This window comes from Lepisosteus oculatus, chromosome 9 (assembly GCF_040954835.1).
Source record: "Lepisosteus oculatus isolate fLepOcu1 chromosome 9, fLepOcu1.hap2, whole genome shotgun sequence".
NCBI lineage: Eukaryota > Metazoa > Chordata > Actinopteri > Semionotiformes > Lepisosteidae > Lepisosteus > Lepisosteus oculatus.
Window position 1 is genome coordinate 44,937,817 of NC_090704.1, and position 13,986 is coordinate 44,951,802.

A 13,986-nucleotide genomic window follows, 5' to 3' on the forward strand; every position below is an offset into this window, starting at 1 on the left:
TAGAAAAAAAACAACAGAACATAAACTTCATTCCTGGTTTGTCTCCTAATAGATCAGCAGCTTCATGCTTTCGTGATTTCAATATCTTCCTGCAAATTCCACAAGGCCCTCCTGACAAGAGTCGAATCATTCAGCCTCTGTCGCCTCTCCTGGGGTCATAAGACATTATGCATCTCCTTTCAATTCAACTTGTTTTTTATCTGTGGCTTAATAGAACTGGATGTTTGTGTTACATGACAGAGGAGAGCATCAGGTGGCAATGTCCTTTGTGTGAACCCAGACTCAAAGACAATTGATTTAGATTTTTACAGAATTAATCCTATTTTTCCAGGCTGACGGTATTTTGTCACTAGGCACGCCCTTAAGGGAAAGAGATCTGTAAGCGAGGGACTGAATGACGCCATTCTGGCCTCTTCTCCCTCCAGCTGCTGCCTGGCTTGTGAAGGATCAGTTGCCAGCTTTTCGTGTGACAATAGAAAAGAAAACAAAAACCCTTTCAACGCATCTCTGTGTCCGGGTTTCCGCTTTCATGACAGTAGGACAAAGTCACATGAATGCATCTCTGTCTCTGGGGGTTTTTTTTTATGACAATAGAAAAAAACCCTATGGTGTCTCAGTCCCTCTGGCTTACCGATTGAGCAGAGCGGGCGGCGGGGAGGTGACTCCTGTAAACGGGCAGGCCATCGCGTGCGGCGCAGAGCTGGGGGCGGACAGTCAGGAGAGCACTGCTGCGTCCCCATTGGTTGGCCCGACAGGCTGCGGCACCCTGCCCCATTCACAAGGCTGCCTTGTTCACCGAGCACGTGAGCCTGAGGGATAGCACTTGGCCAGGAGCTGGGTTGACTTGGCATAGGGCTTTCTGAGCTCTACACGTCTTGTCCTTACACTCACACCGAGAGTAAAGAGATTGTACCGTACACACCAGAAACTTGTTTTCAAGTGACCTTGCGGGGGGTCTTTTTAAAAATATTTATTAAGCTTAATAAAGCTAAACACTGTGGGAGGATAATAACTCCCACGAGGAATCTGCAGAGTGCAGGGACTGAATAAAACAATCTTATATAGGTCAGTGGTTGCCCTTTCTGGTAGAGCGAGTCAGGCCGGATAGTTTATAAAGCAAAGCATCCAAAACAACAATTAAACACATGCATGTAAGTACAACTAATTTTGTATCATCAAGCCCATGTATTGCAATGTAAACTCATAAATATGTGTAATTCTTCATGTATTCTTAATTCTACAGCCCAATTAAACATATAAATATAGGAAAGTATATTTTTCCACGTGTTCTTCATTTTACTGTGAAATTAAAATAAAACATAATCCTGTTTCTTTCATTCCATAGTTATGATTTATCTTAGGCTTGGAGAATTGACCTTCTTTGGTGATTTCCGATAAGGGGTGAGAGGTTATATTTTGGGAATCAAAGGAGTGCAGGCTGCAGTGAAGGTGAATAATGAAAGGACAGCAGCCATATCACCCTGCAACTGACACCTGGCAGCCCCACTGGAGCCCAGCAAGTGTGAGCCTGGCCAGTACCTGGATGGGAGACTCCTGGGAAAAACTAAGAATCTGCTGGAAGAGGTGTTAGTGTTGCCCGTAGGGGGCACTCACCCTGTGGTCAGTGTGGGTCCTAATTTTTCAGTATATAGTGACGGGGGACACTATAGTGTAAAATGGCGCTGTCCTTCGGATGAGACGTAAAACCGAGGTCCGGACGTTCTATGGTCATTACAAATTAATAATAATAATTGCTTACACTTATATAGCGCTTTTCTGGACACTCCACTCAAAGTGCTTTACAGGTAATGGGGATCCCCTCCACCACCCCCAGTGTGCAGCCCCACCTGGATGATGCGACGGCAGCCATGGTGCACCAGTACACTCACCACACATCAGCTATTAGTGGGGAGGAGAGCAGAGTGATGAAGCCAATTCATAGATAGGGATTATTAGGAGGCCATGATGGTAAGGGCCAATGGGAAATTTGGCCAGGACACCAGGGTTACACCCCTACTCTTTTCGAGAAACGCCCTGGGATTTTTAATGACCACAGAGAGTCAGGACCTCAGTTTTACATCTCATCCAAAGGATGGCGCCCGTTTACAGTATAGTGTCCCCGTCACTATACTGGGGCATTAGGACCCACATGGACCGCAGGGTGAGCGCCCCCTGCTGGCCCCACTAACACCTCCTCCAGCAGCAACCTTAGTTTTTCCCAGGAGGTCTCCCATCCAGGTACTGACCAGGCTCACACCTGCTAAGCTTCTGTGGGCTGCCAGTTGTGAGTTGCAGGGTGATATGGCTGCTGGCCAGAATTCCCGGGTGTTTCTTGAAAAAAGCAGGGGTGTAACCCTGGTGTCCTGGCCAAATTTCCCCCTGGCCTTTACCAATCATGGCCTCCTAATTATCCCCATCTCTGAACTGGCTTCATTTCTGTGAGCTATTGTGTGGGGAGCGTACTGGTGCACTATGGCTGCCGTCACATCATCCAGGCGGGGGCTGCACACTGCTGGTGGTGTAGGGGAGTCCCCATTACCTGTTAAGCGCTTTGAGTGGAGTGTCCAGAAAAGGAATGATCCATTATTATGATTATAGCTATGTGCAGACAGTAGAAAATCATTCCCAGAGCATTTGTCACCCCAGCCTGGGGCCCTCACGCGAGGTCGCGCTGCGCTCTGTGACGTCCGCGTTCTTTCCGGCGGACGTGCGCGCCTCCGCAGCCCGACGTGAACGCGTTCGCGGAGCGGAAGCGAGACCTGAGGCCAACCGCCGGGGAAGAGGAGAGACACAGAGAGAGAGGAGATCGCAGATCTGTGAAAGGGTGACGCGGTGCAGTGGGCTGGTTTTCCTTGAGGAGGATGTTTACGATCTAGTTCACCCCGATCCAGCCGCGTTTACAGCAAACGAGGAAAGTGGAAATCGCCTTCTCCTCCTGACGGGCTGCGGGTCCGGTGTGCTAGCCGTCCGGTTCGCCGGTGAGGGGGACATGTTGGCGCGCCTGGTGTCGGGGACAGACGCCGATCGCCCCGGGGCCTGAGCCGAGCCGACCGCGCAGGAGATTCACGATGCGCCGGCGGTAGCGACAGAGGGAGCCGACGAAGACCAGACTTGGGCGGTGAAGTCAACCTGAGGACGCGGATAAACCAGGTCGAGGTAGGCGTGTGGCGACGGATCTCCGCTGTCTTTGGAGGGGGGGAGATGGCACCTCTGCGATGGTGTCCCGACACCGGGAGCCCCCTCTGTCCCGGCAGGGCGACGGGAAGACGAATCGTAATGAGTCTTTCCGAGACGCTAAGAGACTCATTTTGACACACACACACACAGACACACACACACAGAGCCCAGTCTCAGGAGAGAGAGGAAGACGGGGAACCAGCCTCGATGGTGTTGTTTGTTGTTTTTTTTCACAAGCTGTCAAAGCCTCGGCCCCTCCGCTGTCCGTTGAACCTGAACTTCGGGAAGTGTGTGCGTGGGGATTTGTGTGTGTGTGTGTGTTTGTGTGTGGTCCGGCCTGCTGCTGCTGCTGAAGTTTGAGAGTTGCACACACCACTGTGCGGGGGGAGAAACCAGGCTGCCTGCTGTCGCGGCGAGGGCAGAAGCGAGTGGAATTTAAAAATAATCACAAGTGTCATCGTCGACTCGGTAAGCTTCTCTCTCTTCCGTAGTTCCCGGGGATTTCTCCTTTATTATTTTTGTGCTGGGGAGAACAGCCGCATAGTATAGGTAACGTATCAAGTTACTCGTCTTTTCGCCTTTTTTTTAGGTTTTGTTTTGTAGTATGAACGGATTTTGAAGGACTTTCGAGTGTCAAAAAGTCCACATAACACCCCCCCCACACACACCCTGGTTTAACTTCAAAAGTCCTAGACGGGAGGTGTCGTGTTTTGTTCTGTTACATATATTTTTTTTAAAGGCACACAAGTAGCAGTTTACTGGAGCTTTGAACTGAGATTCAATAAATGCGATTGTCAAGCAAGGTTCTTTTTCTGTTGGCGAAATATTCCGGTTTCGTGCAGGAAAATGGTTTTCAGAAGTGGCATGAGCTACGTTGACCGGTTTTCTATCTTATTCAGCGTTTTATTGTCATCATCAAACACGATATTTTGACGTATTTGCAATAAGCGCAGGTTGTTTAGGTATTATACTAAAAAAGGTTAAGTACAACTGACGTATTACCTTAATTATATAATGTACAGTTGCTATAGTATTATCAGCACATCTGTTATTATTATGTAGCCTTTCCACCCACACTGCAGTGCGAATTCTTTGGAAATTGCAGCCCACAGAAGACTTATATTTAAACACATATCTTCACATGTTGAAGCATGCATAAACATACCATGAGCTCGTGTTGTATCATAGCTACCTGGAAAATTACTGGAAAGTTTTGGAAAGCTGAACTGAAGTGCTAATGTCAAAAGGGAATTTTGTTTAAATATTGTGACGTCGCCTTAAAACTGTGTAGTTCTAGGGACAAGAGATGTTCCTTTGTAACGCCAGATTGTGGATAATGGGCTTGATCTGCCCAGCTACACAGGAAAGTCCCTGTGTTTCTTTAGAGAAAGGCTGAATGAGACTTTCTGATCGATAAGCTATTAGCAACGCAATGAGCAAGATAAGGCCAGCATAGATTTCTTTACTTCTTAACCCTTCTTGTGTTCTTATCCGTCCAATATCAGAAAGTGTCTTATTCCTTGTAAGGACTGCAGCAGTCCCAGAGCCCACCCCGGTAGAATATATAATCTGTATGATTCTATATTGATAAGTAAAGGCTGGCAGATTACCTGCAGGTACTAAGGAGGGTATCAGAAGCTATTTCTGGCACTTAGGAGGGTGGGAGAGCACCACAGTGCCCAGAGAACATGCAGACTCCACACAGAACATTCTCCAGGCCAGAATTGAGCCCAGGGCTCCAGAGCTGAGAGGCAGCAGTGCGTGCCAGTGTGCAACCCTTGTGTTAGATTTGCATTATTATATGTTGTTGTGCTTATTATATTGATTATTATATGACTGTTAAACTTATAATTTAAAAACAAACACCTGGATTACTTGGGATACCTTCATTAATATACGTGACCTGCAGTAGTGCTTCGCTGTGTGGTTTTTCTTCAGATCGGTTTTAAAGAAATATGACATTTGTAGCATTTATGCCCAGAATGGGATGGAAATGGAAATAGTGGAATGGCGCCTGTGACCGAGGCTGGGAATGAGGTTGGTTTCTCTTGCAGGTGGGGCTTGCCTCTCTCTGCGCCGTGTCTCTGTATCACACACAGGCTGTGCTGAACCCCCCTGTGGGAGACCAGCCGGTCCCAGGCAGTGCAGAGCTCTCCCTGCGGGAGACCAGCCGGTCCCAGGCAGTGCAGAGCTCTCCCTGCGGGAGACCAGCCGGTCCCAGGCAGTGCAGAGCTCTCCCTGTGCTGCCGTGACTGGTTTCCCAGAGAAAAACATTCCTGGAACACTTTGTCATAGCCTGTTGTTTGGGAAGGAGTGTTGAATCAGTGGAAATCCCTTCTCTCTGGGTGACATTCGCAAACACAGCCGCTCTCTGACCGGGAGAGTTCGGCTCCTCTCCTTGCTTCGTTGGTTTTCCGGTGGTCGACAGTACATAAGAAAATGGTGTCTTTGGAAGAATCGCCTACTTGTGTGTGAAAAGACCAATCTGTGTCTGTGCGGACGAGGGTGTCGGGACCGGGCTCGCTGAGCGCCCTTCCAGGCGGAGAGTCAGTGTGCTGGGGCCGGCAGCTCCTCAGCTCCTCTACCTCTGGCACTGGGGGTGGGTTTTGTTGTGGATGCGTGTTCCCACTGCTGGGAATCTGGCTTCCCCCATACTCCCGTGTTCCAGCATGTCGCTGCTTTATCCAGAAAGCGTTTCTTCCTTGCATGCTCGGGTTAAATGTGTAGCCCCTGCAATAATAAATATCTGTTCTGGTTTTCTTTTTCCATAGAATGAATTCTTCATATCAGATCTTTTTTTCCCCCTTTTCCCTGCAGACATTGGGAGCCTGAAATACTGCAGCCATGGTGCAGAAGTACCAGTCCCCTGTGCGGGTTTACAAACACCCTTTCGAGCTGGTCATGGCGGTGAGTTGGAACGTCTCTTCCCTAAATGCCTGTGCTGTCCGTGCAGGTCTGTTGCGCCAGAGCAAGCCTGTAGTGAGTGATGAGAGAGTGGCTTCGCCCTTTTCATAGAGCTGGGGGCCCAGTATGGAGAGCAGGTTTGTGTTTCACTGCATGGAGAAGAGGTTGCAACATGGATCTCTTTGTCTGGGGACGGGAAGTGCTGAACTGGCCCAGTCAGTAACGTTCTAACTCTTTCCAGAGAGAAGCAGCACCGTTCAAGAACAAGTTAACCTTGGTTTAGGGTCTCGCACTGCTGTCGGACGTGCTGTGATCGTTTGTGTTTGTTACTTTGCAAAGCTCAGAGCTGTAGCCCCTTGATGGCACCAGGTCCAGGAGTTCTGGTAGTTCTGTCTCTCACTGCTTGTTCTATCTCGGTCTTTCCTGTTAAAGCCAAATGCCTTTTAACAGTGTTTTTCTTGTCTGTGGCTCTTGAGTCATGATTCAGAAGTGCACCACCCTGGAAACCATTGCACATATGCATTGTGCATTTGTAAATACTCAGTTTTCTCTTTTTTAGTGCTAATTGTTTTCAGTAATCAATAACCAGCATTTCAGCAATTAATGATAAGAAGTACAGGACCATATCGGACTCACTGTGGTTAGTGTTAAGATATACACTGATTTTCCTGCTCTGTGCTGATGAGCCGCCTGCTGTTTTTAGTTATTGTGGGTGGAGGTCATTACTGTCATAGTCTATTCATGTGATTGGCAATGGGGGACGGACTCATCTGTGAGCAGGCAGACCCTGTTACGGTTGTGCAACCCTGATATTTGTTTTGTAATAAAGCTTTCATTCTTTCATCATTAATAGGCATCCATGCTAAATAGTTAAAGAAATATGAGAATGTGTCTTAGCAGCTGTGTTTACAAGGGTAATATTTTGAGATGTCTGCTTGCACAAAGCTGTTTTCGGTTACTGAATCTTGCACGAAAGTTGCATCTACACCCTTTGTCTTCACATACACCTTTATAAAGTTCTAAAAAGTGGATCCACTCAGTGTCGGCCAATCATGTGACTCCTCTGACTTCTGGAAAATGTTGCGCATCATGTTTTGGTATTTTCTATGACTTTGTCACTGTTTCTAAAGTTATATCCCTGAAGGGAAGTGAACTGCATGAACCCAAGAGAAAGAATATAAGTCAAATACAAGGGGTCATTTTTTATCTTCTTGTTAATAGACTGAATAAAAAGTGAATTTGAAATGTTCCTATCTGGCTGTAGAGGAATAACTCTGAAAGACATAAGAGGGTTAAAATTGATCTTGTCAGATCTCCCCATCTGTTGGGGAACTCCAGGCAAGAAACCAAAATAACCCAGGCAGTCCTTTCTCATTCATGATTAGGATTAGGAAGGCAGTCTGTACAAAGTGTATCCCTAGGTCTTGTCCTGATGTCCCTGGTAAGTAGAGCATCAAATCGGGTTGTCCTCGCTGGTGCTGACTTCGGTCTTTAGCGATCCCCTGTGCGCCGTTTGAGGGCAAGTGGCAGGCCACAGCTCCGCTGGCTGGACGGGGTGTGCTGGCCTGTGTGTGGACTGTGCCCTCCTCTGACGAGACCTGTCATGTTGGTAAAAGCAGCTGTCTGCGTCGTGCCTCCCTGGTCAGGATTGCGGACATTACAGTGGAAAGAATGGCCAGACTCTCTGTGACGATGAGCCCACGTTTTCTCACTTGACCAGAGAGAGAGAGTTGAATGGTGAGGGAGTAGGCCAGCCAGCTGAAGAAAAGCCAACTCTGCCAAGGCAGTTATCAAGGCATGGCAGGGCAGGCCAGCTGATATTCAGGGCGCTGAACATCTTCGATGTTGTTCTTTCTTGGAACTAAACCACGAACTAGTTTTCTTTGTCTCTCTGTTGTACATTTTGTATGCTTCTGTCCTTCATGAAATTTCTGCTTTACTGGGCCTCATCTTTGAAACATTCTTCAATTCTCTCTCGCGTTCGAAGATTCTTCCTATGAATAACACAGCTGCAATTAGTGCCACTATCTCAGCCTCAGAATAAAACTTAAGACTCTGTATTATTCTTTTGCTATAAGTTAAAGTATTTAAGCATTTAAATACTTACTAAGTATAGTATACCAAATATACTTAATAAGTATTTAAGGTTTATTTGAAGAGATTCCCTGTGTTACTGAACTTAAAAGGCCTCTTTCTTCTCATTTAAGCACGGTGTATATTACTATAATGTGTAAATGTTGAAGCACCCATTACATTATCTTGTCTCTTTTTCCCCCTTGACTCTGTAGTCTGATGCAGTTGTTGCTATATATAAGTAAAAGCCAGTAATCTCCATTATTCATGCCAAGCTTGTTCCCCGCAGAACCAGCATGTTTTTTTTTACTCCTTCCAGCATCATAGCTACGATCTTGTCAGCTGTGCTTTCGGCTATGAGCTTTAATGGCCAATAAGAGCACTGCTGTGTGAATTAGCAGCTTTTCAGAACAGCCTCAGGAATTCACTGCTGCCGATCCCTGTTCCAGCTTTGCCTGCCAGTGTTTTCCTGGGATGAAACCACATTTCAGAATGTGAAAAAAGGCAGGGGCTTCACCATGTGAGTTGCTTTTGATGCATTCTTTAAAAAAAAAAAACATGCATTGATGAATCAGCTTCTTGAACTGATAAAGAAGCAACTGATGAACCATAAAACTCAGAGCTTTGGGTTGCTGATGTTTCCCTGACCCCAGTCAGTGCAGAGCAGACTAACCCACATGTATCTTCAATCACACGCAGAGTCTTGGAATAAGACTGGGATGCAGTGGACACATTTGTCTGGTTAAAGCTCATACATTGAAATAGAATTCGGTGCTCAGTTAGAATAATAGAGACTACAGTACTAACAGTAAATAATATTGGTAGATAGATACATTGCCCCGGCTTCATCAGGCTCATGATCGGGCTTTAGCATTAAACTGTGCAGCAGCATTTTTACTTTATTGGCAGACATGTGTGATTGCAGAGGCTTGTCACTGGAGGTGTGTTGGACTGGACTGGTCTGGCCAGAAGCAGCCTTCTGATGTATGACCCCTAAGGAGCAGGGGGGGAGATGCATTGAGAATTCAGAAGCTCCATTTTAAAGTAAGCAGTCTGTTGCCTGGTTTTCAGACCTGAATTAATGAGCACCCTGGTGTTGCAGTGTGGGAACAGACTGTTCACATGGGCAATGTGCTTCTCCATAGAAGATGCTATCAGAATATACAAGCGTTGGAACTAGCTCATGCAAAAGCAGTGATAGGAGTAAAGTACTGTACTGTTTTACACCACTCGAGATATGACATGTTCTTATCTGCGGTGTCATAATCTGTAGAGGCAGGTTGAAGACAGGGATTTGGGGCAGTTTTATTTGTAGACAGTTTGAATCTGCACAGGATGCCGGGTTATTGTTTTAATACTCTTAGTGTGTCTGATGATTAATTCAAGAATGAAACTGCTGTTGTAGTTCTGCAGAAATTTGCCACTTTGAACATTTCTGAAGCAACAATAATGCTGGGCATGCTTTGCTGTCCTGCGTTGCTAATTTTGCACTGGAGTGCCTTGCAATAACAGGATGTGGATATCGCACTGTGATTTTTGTTGTTGTTTTAGATCAAAGCCGAGGTGCTGTTAGAAAAGGAAAATGAATCTTGAAGGAAAGACAAATTGTTGTACGCTCTCCTATTTGTTTCAGTTTTGACATCAGTCTCTTAAGGACAGAAGGAGCACTATAGTTATCTGTTGTGTGCCTCAGGATGCAGCACATCACTGTGAAGGGGAAGTGGAGGTTTCATGTAAAAACTGCTGCACAGGGACTGTTTACAAATAGCATGTGCTGATCTGTCTTGTTTCCCTCCTCAGAAAAAAGGATGTGCTTCACCACCATGACATATGGCGGTTGTGCCACTTCATAAGTCATCTGGGTGAGAAGGACATTTGTCACCCCTCCTCAGAGATCCAGGCATTAATTTGAGCCATGTATTATCTGATACTTCCTGACTCAAGACGGCTTCTTGAGAAATCGCACACAGGCTGTCTACAGTATGAAAACCCCAAGATGATTAGTTATTGAATTTGTCATGGGGCAGCATTTACAGCGTCAAAGCACTGCAAGTACAGCTCAGATGATGAAGAGATAACGTTCAGACCTCTGCAAGTATAACAGTTTGAATCTCGGGGCGATCCGAGATGTGGGGCGATAGCACAGCCCTTTCAATCCGCTCCCTGTGTCCCAGTTCACAGCCGCTGTCGTCACGGCCCCTTCCCTGCGCTCGCCGCTGCCCCCTGGGGGCTCGTCCTCTGCTGTGATGGAACTCTCCAGTCGGCTCCGGATGACTGCTTTGGGAATATTGCAGCTCTGTCTTCATGTCTCTAAAGACTAAGGCAGCAGTGGAAACGCTGCTCCAGGCTTGCCTGTTCGGTCGGAGTTTGCGTGGGTGTTTTTGAACCAGCTGAATACTGGTATTCAGCAGAGAAAAAAGCCCTCATTATCTGAGCCTGTTTTGAAGTGGCCTGTTCCTGTGAGTGTGTCGCCCGGTGTGTCTCCAGTGGAGAGGTACAGAGTTGTGTGCACTGCGGAGGGGCAGTGTTTTCACTTGTTGGTTGTGGAGTCAGTTATATCTCGTCTCGAGGAAGAGACGAGCAGATGTGTGCGTTTGTAGGATTCTTTACTGTCAAGTCTATACCGGCCAGCAGCCAAGAAATTTGATTAACTGCTCAAGCTGTTCCCTCATCTCCCACTGGGGATGTAGCTGTTCCAGATTTCGCTTTGCTGTCGATCCACACCAGTGTCTCTGCAGGTGCTCTCGGTGCTGTCCTCCGCAGCCTCGGCGACTGCTTTCACCCGCGGTTGTGTTAACACTGCTCTTCCCCTTACAAATCTCGGTTAAAGCACATCACCTAATGAGTCTGCTAAGGATTAATAAGCCTTTTGCTTTGTGCAAATGTTGGTGTTTGAACCCACGTCTTGAGAACACAGTAATTCCACAGATCAGACATTCATATGTGATATTTAAAGTAAGAGAGCCATTCAGAATATCGGTGGATTTTGGACCTGATTCAAGCATTCGAAATCCTCCAATGCGTTCCCTGACAGCCCACTGGAATGAACGGTGATGCACAAGCCGGAGGGCGGGCGCGGCAGCACCACAGAAGCACATTTAAAACTGAGATCACGAGATACCCCTTTACACAAAGGGTGGTGTAAGCGTGGAACAAAATGTCCAGCCCTGCCACGCTGTGGAAACTGAAGCCCAGGGTTCTTTCCAAGTACAGCTCCGCCAGGTCCTCTAGTCACTGAACTACTTCCGAGCGGCCAGGCTCAGCGGACTGAACGGCTCCTCTCGTTTGTAGCTGTTCCTCTACCTCAAGGCCAGGCCTTTGAGGGAGGCTGCCGCGTTTGAATTTATTCCTCCTTCGCTTAAAGCATTTCTGCTGCGGGCCGCCCTGCTGGGAGTCAGTGGTGGAATTTGCTGACCTTGAGTCTGTTTTGAATTACGGCCGGGCTGTGGTGACGCCAGTGTCTGGGAGAATATTCGTCAAGCCCTGGCGAGGCTAACGACTTGAGCATGCGGCCGTTGCCCGAGCAGGAGCTCGCCAGGTCTTCCCGCTCCGCTGCTGGGAATCACTGTAAGCCCGCCGGGCTCTTGCTGACATGCTGTACAGTGATTTCTGGTTCACATGCAGGGAATTTCCTCTTCGAGCCGAGCGGTGGTGTTCGTTGTGCTCGACAGCTCCAGGCAGTCCCTCCCTCTGGTCAGCAGTGCGGTGTCGATGTGTCGGGGGTGTTGTTTTTCTCCATGAGCCGCTCGGTCCTGAAGCACAGGGACCCTGAATCCCGGGGGGAGTCCTGGGCCGCGTCCGCGGCGCGCGGAGAATCCACACGTGCCTCTCCTCTCCTGACTGCTGCACGAGCACGGCAGCTGTGTCCCAGTTTAATTCTTTTTTTTTTTTCATTGTGACACACCCAGATGGCTAGGCAAGTCAGGAATTTCAAACACGTGAGGCGGGGTACTCCGAAATCCTGACTGTTTATGGTACATTTCATGCCAATGGCTGTGTGAGATCGGTACACTTGCACTCGCACGCGCAGACAGATTGGTTTGGCATCGGAGATATCTGGTCAGGTCGGGTGTCTTTGGAATGACAGTGCCTCCTTGCCACTCCTGATACCTCTTTACCACTTCCATGGTGCAGCTCTGGGTGTTAGTGGAGCTTGTCCCAGCAGTACTGAGCATAGCTGGAGCGCTGTTTCCAGTACAGCCAGCTGCGCAGCCCCTGCCGGTGTATTCACCGAGTCCCTTCTTATTCAGCTGGTCTTTGTGAATGGCCACCTGAGTCCTTGCGTAAGCACCTGCGAATTCCCCTCCGCCACGAAGAGAACCGGCAGCAGTCTTGGGCCCTGTGTCTTGTCCTATAAAGGTGCTGTTTTCCGGCGTTGTTTTGTTCGAAAGCGGTGATGTCAGAGTCTGGGGGGATCTTGCATCAGTGTTTGTGGAAAAGCTGGCCAGGATCTAATGTGATTCAGAAAAACTCATTTTAAATCTCACCGGGGGGGAGGGTTTGCTGTTTGCCTTGGGTTACAGTTGCCTGGAAAGGCCGATGAGACTGTGGTGGAGTCTCGAGGTGTGAATGACGACAGCGTTTGGCCCTGAAAACAAGCGTTTTGAAACAGCCCTCCGAGGTGAACCGTGAGGAAGGGGAGCAGGCTGTTCTGCTGAGGCCCGAGGAGGCAAGCTTTAGGAGTTTGTTGTGCTTTGCCATTTCCTGTTTTTATCGGAAGGCGGCTGGCAGCTGATAGGACAGCCCCCCCCCCCGTGTCTGGTCTTCTCTATGGCTACGTGCTGGAAGAACGCTGACTAGACCCCAGCCGGCCACAAGCCAGGGCGGTCTGCCAGAATTGTTTCCCTATTCTGGAAATGGGGGGGGGTGTGGGCTGCTGCATTTAGGGAACTGGTCCCAGAAGTTGGCTCTTAACATGCGCCTTCCTCTTCGCATCTGGACACGCATGCACGATGGCTGTAGCTGGGTGTCTCTTGTTCTGCTCCGTTTTGGGCAACCCAGTCCATCCTTACCCACAATCCCTCCCTCTCTCAGGAGCTGCTAGCCAGCTTCTCCGCCCAGTTTTCTTTGAATCTTGCGCAGGTGACAGATCCACCTCTCTCACACCAGCTTCTCCGTTCCTGTGCGGCGTCGCTAACTGCTGTTATTCTTCAGCTCTGTGCAGTTCCTCGCAGATCCCTCTACGTGCCTGAGCCAGCGTAGCCGAAGCATGCTTTCCTTCTGTTGAGTTTTGAAAAGCCACTGCGCAAACAGTGGTCGCAGCATTGCAGAGGAATAATAACTTTATTTATACAGAGCCTTTAAAAAGCATACAGGGAGACGAGAGAGCAGTTACACAACTGCAATAAGATTTCAGAATACAGTAGGAAAGAGAAGGGACAGACACAGAACCAGTAAAATAAGAGCCCTTCTAAAGAAGGTTTTGAGCCTGGATTTGGAAGTGCTCAGGGAAGATGGCTCCCAGATGTCCTTAGTGCTGGAATTCCAGAGCTTTGGGGTGTGTAGTAAGAGAGGCCCTGTCACCTGCAGTATGTGGATTTGGGGCTTGTGAGGTGGGGAATAGGATGACAGTAAGTCAGTCAGGTACTGCGATGCCAAGCCTATGGAGTGGACCCAGTGCAAGGGCTCCAGGATAGGAGCAATGCGGTCACTTACACAAGATCCGGTCAGGGTTCTGCCTGTCCAGTTCTGGACTTGGTCAAGTTTGAACGCGCGGTGAGTAGGGCTTTACGGTATTTAATTTCGAGGGAAGACTAAAATGCTGACCAGCTTTACGGCCACGGTTAGCGGCGGTACAAGGCGCGGTCTGGCGATATTTCTGAGGTAGAAGAA

At 48.3% G+C, this 13,986-nt stretch overlaps 1 protein-coding gene across 3 annotated transcripts in view; it reads left to right on the forward strand.

The window, feature by feature from the left end:
* The first annotated feature begins 2,738 nt into the window (after positions 1-2,738).
* si:dkey-237i9.1 (SEC14-like protein 1) overlaps positions 2,739-13,986 on the forward strand; it is a 34,162-nt gene continuing 22,914 nt past the window's right edge. Inside the window, exons 1-2 of one of the 3 annotated variants that reach the window (XM_069194600.1) lie at positions 2,739-3,156; positions 5,995-6,084. In XM_069194600.1, coding sequence (XP_069050701.1) covers positions 6,022-6,084 — 63 coding nt within the window. In that variant the 5' untranslated portion in view covers positions 2,739-3,156; positions 5,995-6,021. Of the gene's footprint in view, positions 3,157-3,375; positions 3,646-5,994; positions 6,085-13,986 lie in introns of those variants that run through there. The other 2 variants (XM_006635201.3, XM_069194601.1) reach the window with 2 other exon arrangements.